The sequence below is a fragment of the Lissotriton helveticus genome, chromosome 11 (genome assembly GCF_964261635.1).
Source record: "Lissotriton helveticus chromosome 11, aLisHel1.1, whole genome shotgun sequence".
Lineage (NCBI taxonomy): Eukaryota > Metazoa > Chordata > Amphibia > Caudata > Salamandridae > Lissotriton > Lissotriton helveticus.
The window spans coordinates 93742033-93758498 of record NC_136072.1 but is presented as its reverse complement, the minus strand read 5'-3'; the positions used below and the strand labels follow the sequence as shown (position 1 = coordinate 93758498).

The window sequence follows — 16466 nt, the reverse complement described above, 5'->3', positions numbered from 1 at the left end:
TTGAAACTAAGTGTGCTGAAGGGCAAAAGCATGTGTAAGCATACTCTTATGGCTCCAGATGGACAGGAAAGGGTAGAGTAGACCGAATTAGTTAGTAATAGGGTGAGCAAAAGGGGTAAAACCAATAGGCCATTATTCTACAGCCAACCCAAATTTCATATTGTTTGATAACTGGGTAATATAGTTGATATTAACCTAGACTCTCTCACCACTGCCTCTCGTATTGGTAAGCTGCACTACAGAATGGCACAGATTTCCCCAAACTAGCAGCAAAAAGCCCAAACAAGATATCATATTAAAATGTGAGCCAATTAAAACGAAATGGCAACATTACCAGGGTTCCCAACTCAACTCCCCAACATGTTTTTGCTACCATGTCTTCATTAATTTGGCTTCTGCACAAAAATACTGTTCAAATACAAAAGGGAGCAAGAAGCAACAGGCAGATATGCAGTGAGTGAGGGAGGACTGGTAAAGGAATAACTTTATTTGGTTTGTTTAAAACCATCAAAATGTACAAATACAAGTACGAGCAATACTTGGTTTTTAACAGTATTTGAACAAAATAAAAAGTCATCAGACATCTGAAATCGATAAAAGAGTGCGTAGTCAAAAATTCTAAAAACAATTATCTGGTAAAGGAGTTTACTGGAGAAGAGGAGACATAGGGCCCCTCATCCAGCGTGTAGGAGAGGTTTAATTGCGACAAACATGTAGGGGCAAACTTTAATAGATATAGGAGCCCTCTGGTGTCCCTCCACTGGTGATGCCCACGGTAATCACTTATATTTCCCCATTCAGTAGAACGATTTTATGGTTCCAACTCCGTTAACCTGGACCTGTCATGTTGCCCTTTACTTTCAGACTTTTCAAGGAGTGGTTTCCAGGGAAGGCAACAATAGGACATCTCTATGTTAACGTTCAGATTAGATTAATATAGCCTCATAGCCCGCCATAGCGGGCTATACCAGCCATTAAAGGCACGCACCAGCGTTAAAGCTTTTGTCGAGGGAGCGGGACTGTGATGCTGGTATAGCCCAGCTACAAAGGGCCAAAGGGCTATTAAAACATTCCGCCTCTAGAGTGCAGAATGTTCTAACAAATAAAACTAAGTCCTCACAGAGCCCGAGGGGATTGAAAACCAAGCAAAGGTTGTGAACGACAACATTGGAATGTTGGAGCACCGGGCTTCTCCAGAACTTAAAAGCCCGGTGCACTCCTTTGTCTCAATGGAGCGCTCAACATTCTAATGTTCTAATGTACAATAGTATCTCACATCAAATATATCATGCTACAGAGATCTATACTGCACCAATCAGCTCTTGGATGCCAGTTGATTACGTGAAGATGAATCCCCAAAAATATATAATTCAACATCATCTAAGGGCATAATAACCAACACAAGACAGGTCTGCCTCAGGTCCACTGCTCACGCTTTCCTTATATGGTGGATTAATTTGCAAGAGAACGTCAATTTTTGGCAAGACTGTAAATCTGGGAATGCAACAGGGAGAACGTGGGGCCAGAGAACCTTGCCCTAGGTCGGCAAAACCAGAACCAAATGAAATAAAATAAAAAATAAAAAAAAATATAGCCTTCCAAGTGTGAATTTTAATGGGAAACCCCCTGCATGCAGAAATTACAGCACGCAACACACACACAATGCATGCCCCACAAAACGTCCTATTGAAAATGGCACAGAAAAAAATCTGCCCATCCATAGCAAAACATGGCAGGTGGCTTGAGTTTAGCAATCATTGCACATCATAACAGGTCAATTTCAGTGGCTTAGTATTTTTGATACAGAACCTTAACTCAGGTTTTGACTGTGATGCCAATGCCAGGTTTACAGTACTTAATCATACTTAATCCTGTTTCAGTGCTATCTAAATGTCTGAGATGGGATTTCTTCCCTTTTCCACTTTAGCATTTAATTTAAAACAGATCTGCCACATAACATGAACTTGTCATTTAGCAATGAGATTCAGTGTTAGGGCGATGGCTCTGACACTCCGTCCTTGTAGTATGGACGCAATAACACTTCATGTCAAGAGGCCATTTCTGACTATAACACAATGATGGGCATTTGAATGAGGGGAGCAGATTGAAGAAAACTCATTTGCCTGGTGAAAACATTCAATGGATTTCAGGCAAGAGGAAGCAAATACAAATAGTGGAGGAGGTATTAAGAACAAAGAGAACATGTAGATAGAATTAAGAATGAATTATCTGTATTAAGAATTAAATTATATACCATTCAAAATGTCAAAAGAGACCACAAAAAGAAAACCAAATCCTTTGGGTTTCCAACCTATGAGATTCTACAAGATATGATCTTAAATAAAGGTTACTCGCGACATTGAAACTATCCCCGACTCACTTCTACCCACGTCACCAATCAGAAATTGAATGCAATTTCTAAGTATTTCTTTCAACTGGCTTTGCAACCAGTAAAATACAAAGGCAGCAGTTGTCTTCTGTCGCTCATTACAGATGAAAAGTTAACAACAATAGCTAATGACAGACACATGTTGAGAATCACTGAAGAGCAATTAGATTACATGCCGCTGTCAATATCGCCTTCACTTACACAGACAGAAATACCTGGAACTACGCTAAATCAAGGTATTTGCTTGTTCTCCGGTGCTACAAACCTAACCTCACAACACGCTTATTTTCCTGCTTAGTTGTTACTTCTGTGCAGGTGGAATGCCCGGATATTTGACATCTGCCATTTAGAAGGTCTCAATCAATATTTAAACGACAGAGGCAGGAGGTAGATTCAATTGCCTGCTGGCAGTCCTTATAATGGTTCATCTGATGCGTCATTTCTAATAAAGAATGCCATGGATTACTTTTGCATAGGATTCATCTGCTTACATGGGTGCACAAGATAATAAAAATTGCATTTTACTTAAAGGTAATTAAGGTTTCTAAGAACTTGCATTCTGAAAAGAAAATAATTTGCACAAACTGTACAATGTTGTTAAAAATCTCAAGCAAGATTCCACAGCACTGTTGTTTTTACAACCAATCGTCCACTCATTTTGACACACTTTGGGAATATAATAGATGCAGAACATCAGGATCCCAATCCAACGCAACACTACCTTCATGAGTTTGTATGTCCACCTCAATAATGGGATGAAGTTCAGGATAATGTTTAGAAAGCAGTTTACCAGTAATAACTCTGCAAATAGATACAAGTAGATGTGGTCCCCGAATGTTGCACAGTAGATCAAGGCAACCTGCTCAACCCCCTAATCATTGGAGTTGGGGTATGTGAAGGGAGTCTGGGGCTGTGCACAGTAGAAAGCATAGTGCACATGCTAAACCTATCCAGTGTACCTCAGAATTGTTTCCCAGTCACAGCTTTACAACGACCTAGAACATGGTTGTGTTCCTAATTTATAAAACAATGTTTTGAGTGTGACCTCACTAAGGGTTCCCAGAGCACTTGTATTAGAGAGATCTATGTGGCTGACACAATGCTAACGTATTTAACCGAAAACTGTGATGTTTCTAATAAACTGCTCTGTGAACGCCGCTGCGTGCTTTACACTTATGTACAGGGCGCCGATGCCGCCATGTGAAGCCTGGGCTAATATGGTCTGCCTTATTTATGCGTCTGAGGAAGTTGTAATACATAAATTTAGATCAGCTGAAATTAACGAAATAACGTTTTGAGAGGCCTATTTTGATGACATTCTAATAGTAAAGTTTAAGTAACACTTGGGGTCTGTTTTATTTATCAGCAGTCGGACCCGTTGTTCCGCCAGGGTGATGGAGTAAGTAACTCCATCCCCCTGGTGGAGGTCCTGACCCCCGAATTTATAAATGACTGCCAAACTGTCGGTCATTTATAAAGCATTGTCAGGATCCGCTACCCAGTGGTTCCTGTCAAGGCAATAATTTTTTATTTTCCAAAAGAACATTTAAAAATGGGATATAAAACCTCAATGGGATTTATTTTTTTATAAAGTTTTCTATAGCGCGAACATGATCCCGAAGGATATCAGAGCGCTTTACAAAAAAAATGGAAGAAAGGACATAAACCCAATATCGACATCAAGTAAGAATGCACAACAGGAATAATCACATAATATACTGACCATCAAAACAAGGAGAGTAATACAATAAACAGGAATATAGCGGGCTAGGAGGGTGGGCACACAATGCGGTACAGGAGAGCAGCAACAAATGATGGTGCAATGGTTGTAGGATCAATGAATTCGAGCAGAAGAAACCTAGACCCAATTAGGGTAAGAATTTGTTCATTAGGAATCTTTTGGCTTTCAATTTGCAAGCAGTCCTTGAAGAAATTCTGCGTACATCCGGTGGAAGAGAGTTCCATATCTTTAGGACATCTCTGGAGAAAGCTCGGTGACAAGTTCTCTTTTTGCTAAGGATGAGTGGTTTCAGGAGGAAAGTGTCTGCACTTCTTGAGGCTCTTCCACCACAGGATAATTCAAGCTTTTGCGCTAGGTACCTGGGAGTTTTGAGATGCAGGGCTTTGTGCGCCAGAACGGCAAATTTAACTGACTTTGAGCTTTGTAGGGCAAACATTTGAGAGATTTTAGGACTTGGGATTTGTGCTCATTTCGTTTGGTTCCTGTGACCAGTCTGGCCGCTGCGTTCAGTAATACCCTTAGTGGAGCCAGGGTGTATTTGAGAAGCCCACAGAGCGTAGCACTGCAATAACTAATAACAATAGTCATGTTCTGATAACTTTTCTTTATAATCGGCGACTGAGTGTGTCACTAGTCACAGATTATAAAGAAATTAGAAAGATACATTTATGAATACAAGGATTACAGAATCCCATGTACTACATAGATGTTTTTTTTCTTTTAAATGAATGCACTGCTCGGGTCATCTCCCATGGTGGAGGGAGTACTTACTGTCTTCATCGCAAGGGTGAGCCTGGTGGTGAAGAACAGTAAAACAAATGGTAACATGTCCTCCCATCCTGATTAGGGGGCAGATATGTAACCATGTCTCCGATAGCTCTTACTTCGTTGGGCCGTTGGAGAGGTTTGGCTATGGGGGAGATGCAGTAGTCACCACTGGAGCCACACCAAAGGGTCTGCTCTCACTTAAATCGGGTGGGTGGACCTTCATACTACACTTGGGGCCGGAGATGCCAGTTCATAAATAGGTCACATTTTATGGAGCTAGAGTTTCTTTCCTCTAATGTAGGTTTTTTAAAGCACATTCATGAGCCCAGTGCTCAAATTCTGCATTGGAAGTTGTCTGTGATGACATCCACATTCACAACTATCTGGGTGTCATCCACATACATAGAAGAAAACCATAGAGATGTATACAACTGAAGTAATAGCTAATTATTACAAACAAGCATTTACAATGCAATAGGTCTCGCATTTGCAAGAGTTTAAGCTATTGGCATTGTAAATGACAATGCCTTTTATTTATCAGTTTTAAAAAACAATGTATAAATAAAAGGCATCGTCATTTACAAATGGCAATAGCTCAAACTTTCGCAAATGTGAGACCTATTGCATTACAAATGCTGCATCTGCGCCCTATGCAGCCTGAAATCTGCGATGTTGTTACGCCCAGTGAAAGTTAGGAGAAAGTAAGACTATAGCTATGCACTGCTACAGTTAATGCATTAGTAGTGAACGTCTTAATTAAAGCAGCGCATAATTATATATTTTTTCGTGTAACTTTTGCATTGCCTTCAAATACATGCGGGGGGGGGGGGGGGAGTTATAAGCTGCCCCGCTGGATACTGATCCAAACAACAGCCGCCGGCTGCCACATTTATGCAAGGACGGGGTGGGGAGATAATGAGCTCAACATTGCAGCATGTCCAAGCCCTGGGGGCGGAGCGGTCTGTTAAAAACAAAATTAAGTAAACCATGTGAAATGTAAGAATGCACAACAAGGGCATGACGGAGATGAGGGGCTGTGAACAGCAGGCACCATTCATGTCAGTGGGACGCCCAGAAAACGAAAGGTCCTGCTGCAACTAAATATAGTTGCAATTCTTTGGGATTAGTAGACTAGAATGCCACAGTTCAGGGACATAAAAAAGCGTCACTAGATATGACGCGTTGAAATGGAATTCCGTACCTCGCTTATCCCGTCACCTGACTGTTGTGACCTAGTTAGTGACTGCGCCAAAGTGCGTGAAAGTGACTCACTGCCTTTTATTTCTTGCCATCTACAACACAGACAGTAAATCCAAAGCTAAAAGAGGCGTTTGAAAACTGTCGGTGATGACGTCGCCACACCACGAGTGCTGGAAGGGAAGTTTACTAATGCAGTGGCTTCCGATTGTATCAGAATGCTGCAAAATAAGAGGGCTGATGAAAAAGACCAGCTTTCAAAAATGCTTTATTTCCGATGTTGCAATCGGATAGTACACATTTCTTTATACTGTGTCGTTTGAGAAATTAAAGCAGGAGCCTGTGTTATTTCCCCGACAATGGAAAGAGGATACAATAATAATATATTAATGAAAGAAATGGGCTTCAGAATGCGAGGAGACACATAAGGATACACAGGCAGATAGAGGGGGAGAGGGCTATAAATGGAGAGAGAGCGTGGAGGCAATGAACTAGAGACAGACAAGGGAATGAAGCGAAGAATAAGGAGGAAGAAAAAAATCTCAGAAATGCCAGAGTGAGCCAGGAATTACAGGTATTTACAGGGCAGTTGGAGCAGCAGCGATGTGCAATGTTTTAGCAACAAAGCGTCCGAGTATTAAACAAGACGGAGGGCATTGCTGTGGGGAGGAGAAATGCGACACGGCGGGCAGGGGAGGGGGCTGAGCGGGGAGAGCGGCATGAGGGTGTGAGGCAGCAGGGGCCTGAGACGCGTCCGCCTTTGATGTGGTAATGCGAGGCAGGCAGGCAGGCGGCTGGTGGCATTGTGCATGCGCTTTTTAGGGCTTGCACTTGCGCAATGACCTAAAAAGCACATGCACTACAAGAAATCGCCAGTGGAATCGCCAGTTAGGTAAACTGTCGATAAGCCCCTATATATCTCGCTCCCGCTCAATGCGCATGCGCATTGAGATAGGTCTCTCGACCTAAAAAGTATCTGTGAAATAGCAGATTGCTCAAGGACACACACAAGAGAATTTCTTAAGGACTAGTAGGATTTAAGCTTCATTTCTGCCATTGACCAGTTATTCTGATCAATGAAAGCAGAGTGCAGTCAAAAGCAGATGATAAGACTGGCAGGACAAATGTAGAGGCGTGCGGGTGCAATAAAAAAACAACCGGAACTGCCACAAAACAGGTGCCAGTGTAGATCCCAGGACTGAACCGGCCTATTAATGATGTTACTGGTCATTATAGTTTCGACAAACTGCTTAACTAGCCTCAAAATGTTTTTTCCGGGACTTTATACGTATAATATCATAAAAACTGAGTAAATTGTAAAATGTCTGTTCTTCAGGAGAGTTAAATCCAGAGCTTAATTTGTAAGAACAACACAAGTGCCAGGGCTCTTGTCAGGAGGGCCGTGCACCTTGCACTACACATTGCCAATGACAGTAAAAGCACAACTACTTATCATCACACTCCCACAAGTGTGACAATTAAGAATATTTCAGGGCCCCCAATTCTTCAAGAATGGCTTGAGCAATAGTTAATAGTAATTTTGTATGCATATTGAATTAGTAATTAACTGTTGTTGTGGTCATCTCTAAATTAGCCAGATAGCGCCACCTTGTGGCAAACCATCACAAGAACAGGTGTTGAGAGTTCAGTGCTGGTGCCGAGCACCGGAAACCACCAGCTCAAATTAAGCACTGGTTAAATCAAGATATAAAGATCTGCAATTTAGAGGAATTGGACAACACTTCAATAGTGGGTGCTAAAGATTGGCGATAGAGGAACATTGAGTCTATTAAGTGATAATGAATTGCCAGAGCTTTGTAAAAACCTGCTGAGGAACTGATGAGAAATCAAACAGCCTCATGTTTGAAGCTCAGAATGCATCTTAAAAACTTCCATAGCCATATTAGAACAATAAACAGGTCTACTGTAAAATAAGATCAATTTACTCTGATAAAGTCTGATATGCTCTAGTCTGCTTTTGTTCATATGCCTTACAGAAGGTAAAAAGTACTAGCAAGAAAACTTGCTGGCCCCGTGCACTGTTCACTGGGTTTTCAACTGAACCCTACTTTTTAGTACTTTTAGTACTTTTTATTTAATTTAGGCACTTGGCTAGACAGCGAGTGCAGCACCGTAGCACCATTAACATAAGATATACATAAGATACACAGATATCAGTTTATTTGTTCAAAAGATGGAGTGCTCTTTCAATCCTCTAGGTTACAGAAGGTAAGGCTTAGTCATATGCCTTACAGAAGGTAAGCAAGGTATAGCAGTGTCCGGATGCTCTCTGGCTGTGTATGCCAAGATTTAAGCCAACTGCTTTTAAAGGCATGGTCTGAGGTTTTAGTCTTTGCTGGTTTATGGAACCTCTAATAGGGAAACAGATTTGATCCTTATGAAGGGATGATCCCTGCTACCGCAAGTGTCTCTTGGAGGAAAACCTGTCGTAGGAAAAATATGCCTTTATACAGGATATTGAGGAATTAAAGGTAAATCCTGCATCCAAAAAGCCAATGGATGTCAAAGAGGGGTGTGGTAACACGGTCTAACATTTTCCCTATTCTGACAAAGCAGTGAGCCGAGTGGATAATCCCCATGAGTATTGCTGCATGCATGTTTTTGAGCAATCCTATGCTAAGAGTATTGGATTCATCCAGATATATTTGAGTCGAGGATTGGGTGATCCGATGCATATTTTCAGGAAGAATTGTTGTCATCCTCTTCTATTAAAATATACACAGTAAAACTTTGGGATTTTGTTGACAAGGATTAACATTATCTTTAAAGAAAGATAGGTTGATGAGACAAAAATATGTATTTCTGGTGTCCTGACTAACTATGGTGAAGTATGATCAAATACATATGCTGTCTTTTGATAATATGCTGCATTGTAACAGCATTATACATTTTATTAAAAGGATCCCTGCTGATGGCCTTTTTATATTAAATGCTCATTGTTGAAGACTAATCATTTGGAGTGTGGAAAGGGTAGAGTCAGAAGTGGCGCTAAAAATAAAGTTATGGTTGTTTGGTGTATTTTCCTCAAAATTGCCTAAATTAGTGTAGCCTCACATCAGACTGTAGCAAAAGGCACACTTTCCCCCTGAAGGGGCCTTCATTCCCAGACAATAATCCAACTGAGCAAAAAAGGAGTGCACTTGTGAACAATTTTCACAAGGTGTGATATATAACTTTTTTAATTGGTCTTTGATATTGCTAGGTGTTTTCTAAATAGGTAAATCTTGTAAAATACTTGTCAAAATGATTTTATGATATATATATATATATATATGTTACTACAACGGTAGACGATCCAGGTCAACCGAAAAAGTATGACTATATATAGATATATGTATGTGTATATATATATCAAGTATATCAAGTGATCAATTCCAGGATTGGCCGAAACGTGTCATAGCAGAAAATACTACAATTGACTAGCAGAGAAAGTTGGTGTCTGTGCCCGATTCTTGGGAGTGAATAATGGGGGTATTGATATATATAGCAATTTGGACCCTTTTTGACACGCTTCACTCTTATAACAGTCAACAAGCTCTGCAGACTTTACAGAGATTGAATATGTACATATCAAGTCAAGAGGTATTGGGGGGAGTGGGGGTGTAACAGTCAATCTAAAAACACTATGAGCCTGAATATGATATTGGCCATGCTGATCAGTATCGGTCGTTCAGCTTCTGGTCTACATGTGGTCAGCACGTCACAAAGATGAATGACAGATGCCAACTAACATGAAAGGCATAGTATATTCCGAATTATTGAACTTCATACAGAGTGCATCCAAAGCAACCATAAAATCCATTTGAACCACCTCTGCAAGTCAGTGTTAACCTGAAATAATGTACCTTATTATTTATAAAATGATGCCATGGTGTACTTCAGCATAAAATTGACAATACAGCAGCACATGCAGTGAAAACACAGCAATTCAACTATAGCTTTACCTTTTATTTCGGTCTTCTATTTGAAGTATGTAAATCATGTCTTCAATAGCCTGGATCTTAGAAGGACAGTCTCCCCACTTCAGTTTCAGGCTCTGAGGCCCCGCCGCAACACACTCCAGCCGAGGAGGTAGGGGAGGCAACGGCCTCGTGGTCGCCTTTATCTTGTGGCTGAATGGGCCAGCTCCAATTTCATTGACCGCCTGGATCCTGATCCTACAAAATTCAAATGAAGTCATGTAAAGCCCTCATACCTCACAAGTCACCAGTATTTATTCTATTCAGAAATGGGCAAGATATCATGGGAAAAAAAATCACAGCTGCCAAACACACCTTAGTAATACCAAAGTCAAATTAAGCTTTTTCTGAATTGAGTAGATGCTGGGTATTGAAGCAAACATCAGAGTAAATCCTACCCAGAATTCCAAAATAGAAATAAGCACTAGCAAAATCAAAAGAGTTGACTTTAGTATAGTGCATGAACACAGACACATATTCACATAGATGCCACATATGCACACATGCAGACATCAACATACTAACAGATGTCCAAGCATAGGCAAGCTTACAAACCCAGGGACAAAGACCAGTAGACAATCTTCAACACACAGACCAATAGCCAGTCGTACACACACACACACACCCACACACACACTAACACACACATCACATTTTCTTCAGTCACCAAGTCAAACAGTAAAAGTAGAAAAAAGTATTGACAAACAATTGTGCCCAGTTCTGTAGAATATTAATTGATGATTTTATCAATGCCCTTTCTTTGCACCTGAACCGAAGGATATATCAAGTCAAACTGCACCACAAAAACTTTTAACATATTTCAGATGCTTTGCTATTCCCTGACTGCAAATAGACGTTGACCTAGGATTATACACTGCTCAAGAATATTGAATTTATTGTTACCCTCCAGCCAAATGTCGAGTGTGCCTTAAAATAAAACCCGCCATTAATCAGGAGCTTGCTGACATGAGAAAAGTTTGATGTGAATATTCCCACATAATACGTGCATTTTCTGCAACTCAGAAGCCTTCCTTGGAAAAGAAGGCCTTCTGTCTGCAAGCTTAGGCATTTCCCACACAGCACTGTCCACTGGGGCACGTGCCTGGTGACGTACAGTGGCATTAGGTGTCTGCATGAGAAATCGACACAGTGGACAGCAAGGGATTAATAAATAAATTTAATAAAGCATAGTTAAGAAGGCTAGGAAAGTTAGATGCAGACAACGGAATATCCTGTGAGACCTGCACGATTACATGTGTAAATCTCAGTAGGGCTGTCTCAGCAGTTCATCTTTCAGGTTGGTATGAAGTATGGATCTTTGCATATAAACAAGTTATTATCTCACTCGGAAGTAAATCTACACTAGCCCAAGTGCTTAAATTATAAAACATAATTAAGTGCCAGGGCTCTTGCCGGGCTGGCACTGAAGCTTGCAACACACATTGCTCCTGCCGTGCTACCAAAGATTGTAACAACACAACTACTAGCCATCATACTCCTACAAGTGTGAAAATCCAGGCCAGTCCAGTCCCCCAAAACTTAATTGTGGCTTGGGCGGCAGGGAATAGTAATTTTTAATGTATTTTGAATTAAAAATTACCCGTTGTTGTGGTCATCTCTAGATTACGCAGACAGCACTACCTACTGGCAGACTGTCACAAGTGCGGTGTTGACAATAAAGTGCGGGTACGGAGCACCAGAAACCATCGGCTCAAATTAAGCATGGAGTCCTGCCCTAAATCATATCAACGAGTGACACTACACTCGCTTGACAGCGTTTATGAGGACTAGCATCGGAAGATTTAACTTGCCCTTGAGCTTAGGCATCATTATTCTAGAAGGGCACCTCCAAGGTAGATGTTTCTAACCAATCTGATCTCCGGCAGCAGAGGGATCCAGAGTGACGGAGCATAGGTGAAGACCATCTTCAATGAAGTATTGTTTTTGTAAAGCTGGGCCTACTGGAGGGTGTGGAGATCTGAAGGAGTATTCGTACAGGGGTTTACTTAATCTATGACTGATGCGTGTTTAATGCCACCTATAATCCCCACTCGTGCTGTACTCTAGGAGTGCCTAATGGCCTGAGCAAAAAATTATCCTCCACAATGAGTGAGCTCAAAGATGGGTGCCCTTGGTGATATGATGAGGTAGAGCCATGTTAGCACAAACAGAAAATGTTTTTATTGCCTTAAGGTCCTATGGAGATAAAACTGATCAAATAAGAGCCTGTTTTATGTTTCGTACAAAAGCTGTCAACTATGGAGCAACGGGCTTCAATTTGGAGACAACTTCAATTCTACGCTAATCTTTCAGCTTCCGAATGGGAATATATAATAATAATTAATATGCTGATAACGGATGGAAATTGAAATACACATATCACATCGTTATTAGAAATACTAACTATAATGACCATAATGTAAAGATTGGGCCTACATGAAATATCGCTCTTCATTTAACAACAGATATATTTCGCCATACAATGCCATTGGTAGCGATAACACGTAAATGCTGTCAATCAGACTTGCAACCACCAATAAAAGGGTTCAGTTCTAGGCTCATGATATGTTGACTCCTCCAACGTATCCAAAAAGTGATTGTGCAAGAATTACTTCTAGTCCAAGAATTAATAAAGTAATGAATAGTAGCAATTTCCTCTGGCATGCGCTGTTTAAAGACTGTAGGGCGTAATCTCTAGTGAGACTCTTCCTGAAATAAGAACCGCTTTGCCGCATTTTTCATGTAATTCTATGTAGTATACAGCTGATTAATGTTCAAGAAATGCAGGAGAAAACTTAAAACTATACTCTTATTCGGTGGAGTCTCTTAGTTTTTGTTCAGGAAAGAGTCCTTTGAGAAGACATAGACCAAGAATGGACAAATCTGATTGACTCATCGTTATTAGCGTGAGGTTCAAAAACCAGCAAGTAATTCTTCAAAAACTGGGCTGCATAAGTATTACTTATTGCTCTCTAGTTGGTTTGCGGTATGTGTTTCGCATGATAGAATTTAAAATTTCTTTCGACCTTTCTCCAGAACTAGAGTCAACTTCTTCCAATTCCTGATTGGCCCCTAAAGGATCAACATTTGTATGGCCATTATAATCAATATATAAAAAATGTTAAATTGGTTTAACCCCTTCGATGCTCAAGACGGAACCATGCCGCCAGGAGTCAAGGTTGGGCTGTCCTAATGACGGCATGGTTCCGTCACGACCACGCTTGCGATTGGAATGCCCAGCACAGGGCTGGAATTCCTGCCTCAGCGAAGGCGTTAAAAGACTTGAAAACTAACGACTTTCCAAAAAGCAGCTCATTTTCATCCTTAAATTTGCTCAGAGCTAATCAGACTGAAAAAATGTCAGTGATGGTGGAATGCACGTCATACAGCAGATATCAGCAGCAAAACGACTGACAACATGGCAATTACAGTAAAACTATTTGCGAGAACCTGATCGACCATTAGCCGAACTGCAATACGCAAGAGATCACTTGGCTTTTCTTCGCAGATGGAAAACCAAAGCAAGCAACTCATTCAAGAAAATACTATGTTCAACAATTACGCCCACCAGAGGTTGACAGGAAAGATGGGCCTGATTATCAGGAGATTCCAAGAAATAGTACTGTACAAAGTGGTGAACAAAGTATGACAGCTTCTCCAGACATTTAGAATCAATATCAAAATGTATAGCAAAGAAAGCTAGGTAAGAAAAAAGCTGATCTGGTGTCGAAATGAGCACAAAAGTGTAAAGTCTGCAGTATGTGAAACCAATCACTCCCAAGAAGATTAACTGTAATATAAAATCAAAGTGAAGCAAAGACTTCTGCAGGGGACACACACTTCCATGAGACGAAATTGCTCTCTAAGCACAGAACGATTCATTTCCTTCACAACGTAGTGAAAAATTGATTGTACTGAACCAAAAGCAAAAATAATCAGCAGTTCACTTGAAAGCGATACAGCAAAGACAAAAAAAACTGAAAATCATATGATGTATAACAAATGCACTCATCAAACATGGATGCATTGTATTTTGGATGGACTTCTCAACAAAAAGCTTTCTAGGTCTGTCAGTTATTGGAATAGTGGTATTAAGTATGAGTTGAATACACTGGGTGTTAAGTATTTAATAGAGTGACTTCTGGGTAAGCATGACAAAAAAGGACCTGGCAACAGTTCTCAACCATGATAAAAAAAACTGTGTAAAAGAAAGAGGGATTTTCAGCATAATTGCACCTCTGCGCAAACCGTAGATACATTTGTTAGAAATAAGGTGTGCACAGCAAGAACGACCACCCAGTGATTACCATTCAGTTACTGGAGTCGTTGATTACTTTGTTTTATTGGAGGGGGGCATATAAGTGTGCCATAAAAATTAGCGCGTGCACACACTCTATGCATACATATGATGAACACAAAGTCAGGTACATTGTCAAATGTCCACATCAAACAGATGGGCACCCAGACACATAAAGGGACATCGACTCACAGAAAGAGTCAATTCCCTTGTACCCAAAGCTACGGCGGGCTATAAGGCTATATTGGCAAACTATTAGTGCTGTCCATAAAACACATATTATCAATGGGCACACACAAGAGGAAATTTGATGAAGAAACTTCAACCAAAACCCGTTTTGAAACTTAAATAGAAGCTCATATATCTTTCCACTCTAAATTACATCACCGCAGACATATTTTCACTAGCTTCTCTACAGTCTGAAGCTTTGTCCTTATGGGGCATCAAAAGCTGCTACTTACTTAAGATTTCACAAGAGGAAACTGTAACAAACAACTGAGTAAGGAGACCATGGGAAACCTGGCACTTGATTTGAGTGGAAGTCGAACCACCTTTCTGCTGCTCTGAAACAGTTAGATTTTTCTTCCTTCTTTGCACCAACATCATCACCTCCTTTAATGTACATTTAGCCATCATTTTAAGCAACTCAATTGCTTTGCCAACCTGCATCCATTGCTTTACTTTTGCACTAAAAATATCAGCCAGACCTTGGGCATGGCACTGAAACAAACTTCCTGGCCATAGGATGGCTTTCTGGAGGACATTATCACCCACTAAGAACTGGAAATGTTTTCTTACCCACTCAGAATTCTTTGAATACTGGCCCGGACCTGTTTGTGAGTGCATGCTGAGCTCAACAAGAATGTGAAGCAGGAAGATAAGACAGGAAAAAGACTTAGAAGGAAGAAGGGGCAAAAATAAAAGATTGTGTGGTGAAACGAAAGCAGATGTGGCAAGGGAGGTAAAAAGCCACAAATGTATAGGTTGAGCTTGCAAAAGATCTCATCGGTAAAGGCAAGGGAACAAGAGAGACAGTGTTTAGTCAAAAGGTAAGCAGGCATATATGTTTTTAAATAAGAGAAATACATCCTTAAGAGGCTACTGAGGTATCAGCAGTCATATGATGACGGTAGATTGACAATCGTGTGGAAGTGGAGGGTAATATTAAAGGAATATCCTACAGTGCAGACACCCAAGAAAAATGCAGAAACGATAAAAGAGACAGGAAGGTCTTTCTTGGGAGGTTAGGGGGACAACAAATAAATAAAGGGATTATCCAATGTTTGTGAATAGTGTGAACATAGCAGATGGTTTTGGTTGTAGCCCACTTAATGCAAGTGAGCAACTGAGCCCTGAATCAGAATGAAGGATCAGCAAAGACTTTTGGGAAGGAGGGTGCCAATCAAAGTATTAGGGATCACATTTGGACTTGAAAAAGAAGCGACATGTGCTGCCATCCTGAGGCTAAAAGATGACTCGTATACTTTACGGATGCAGTGACTGGAATAGGTTCATGGACAGCAGAGCTAGGAAGGAACTTACTGTGAGAACATAGAAAAGAGGGCAAATCTCAGGAGTGAGATGAATGAGGGTGGGGAAGCAAGATAGTGCAGATAGATCAATAGATATAAGAGATCGGTCAATGTCAGCAGCAGAGCTAAAGAAAACAAATGTTTGGGTATTGCAGGGGAGTTAAGACGAATAAGGCATAGTGGAGGGTACAAAGAATTAAAGTTTCAGAGGCTTATGGGAGTACTTGCGAAGAGAATACACAAGCTGAAATTGGCACAAAGTATGAGGGCACATACTGATCCAGTTACAGGCGGGAAAGTACAAAGGCTCATGGTTAATTCAAGAGAAGGGGAGGAGAGCACAGGCTGCTGAATGGTATCGGAAGACACGGTTCATAGAAATCAGGATTCTAAGGAGAGTAACACAGTTAGATGTCAAGACATGTTGGGTAAAACCTTATCAATGGATTTGCAATTTAATCAATTATACATTTCAGAAAGGATATGAAACGCTACTTGGATGGATACAGATTAAAAAGAGTGTATAGAAGGAAAGTTGCCAACTGACAACATTTTCTATATA

General features: G+C 40.6%; 1 protein-coding gene across 5 annotated transcripts in view; it reads right to left on the bottom strand.

The window, feature by feature from the left end:
• Positions 1-16466, bottom strand: part of FNDC3B (fibronectin type III domain containing 3B) — a 539535-nt gene that overhangs the window by 32423 nt on the left and 490646 nt on the right. For all 5 annotated transcript variants that reach the window (XM_078665981.1, XM_078665983.1, XM_078665982.1 and 2 more), the window contains one exon: positions 10061-10273. In XM_078665981.1, coding sequence (XP_078522107.1) covers positions 10061-10273 — 213 coding nt within the window. The remainder of the gene's footprint in view (positions 1-10060; positions 10274-16466) is intronic.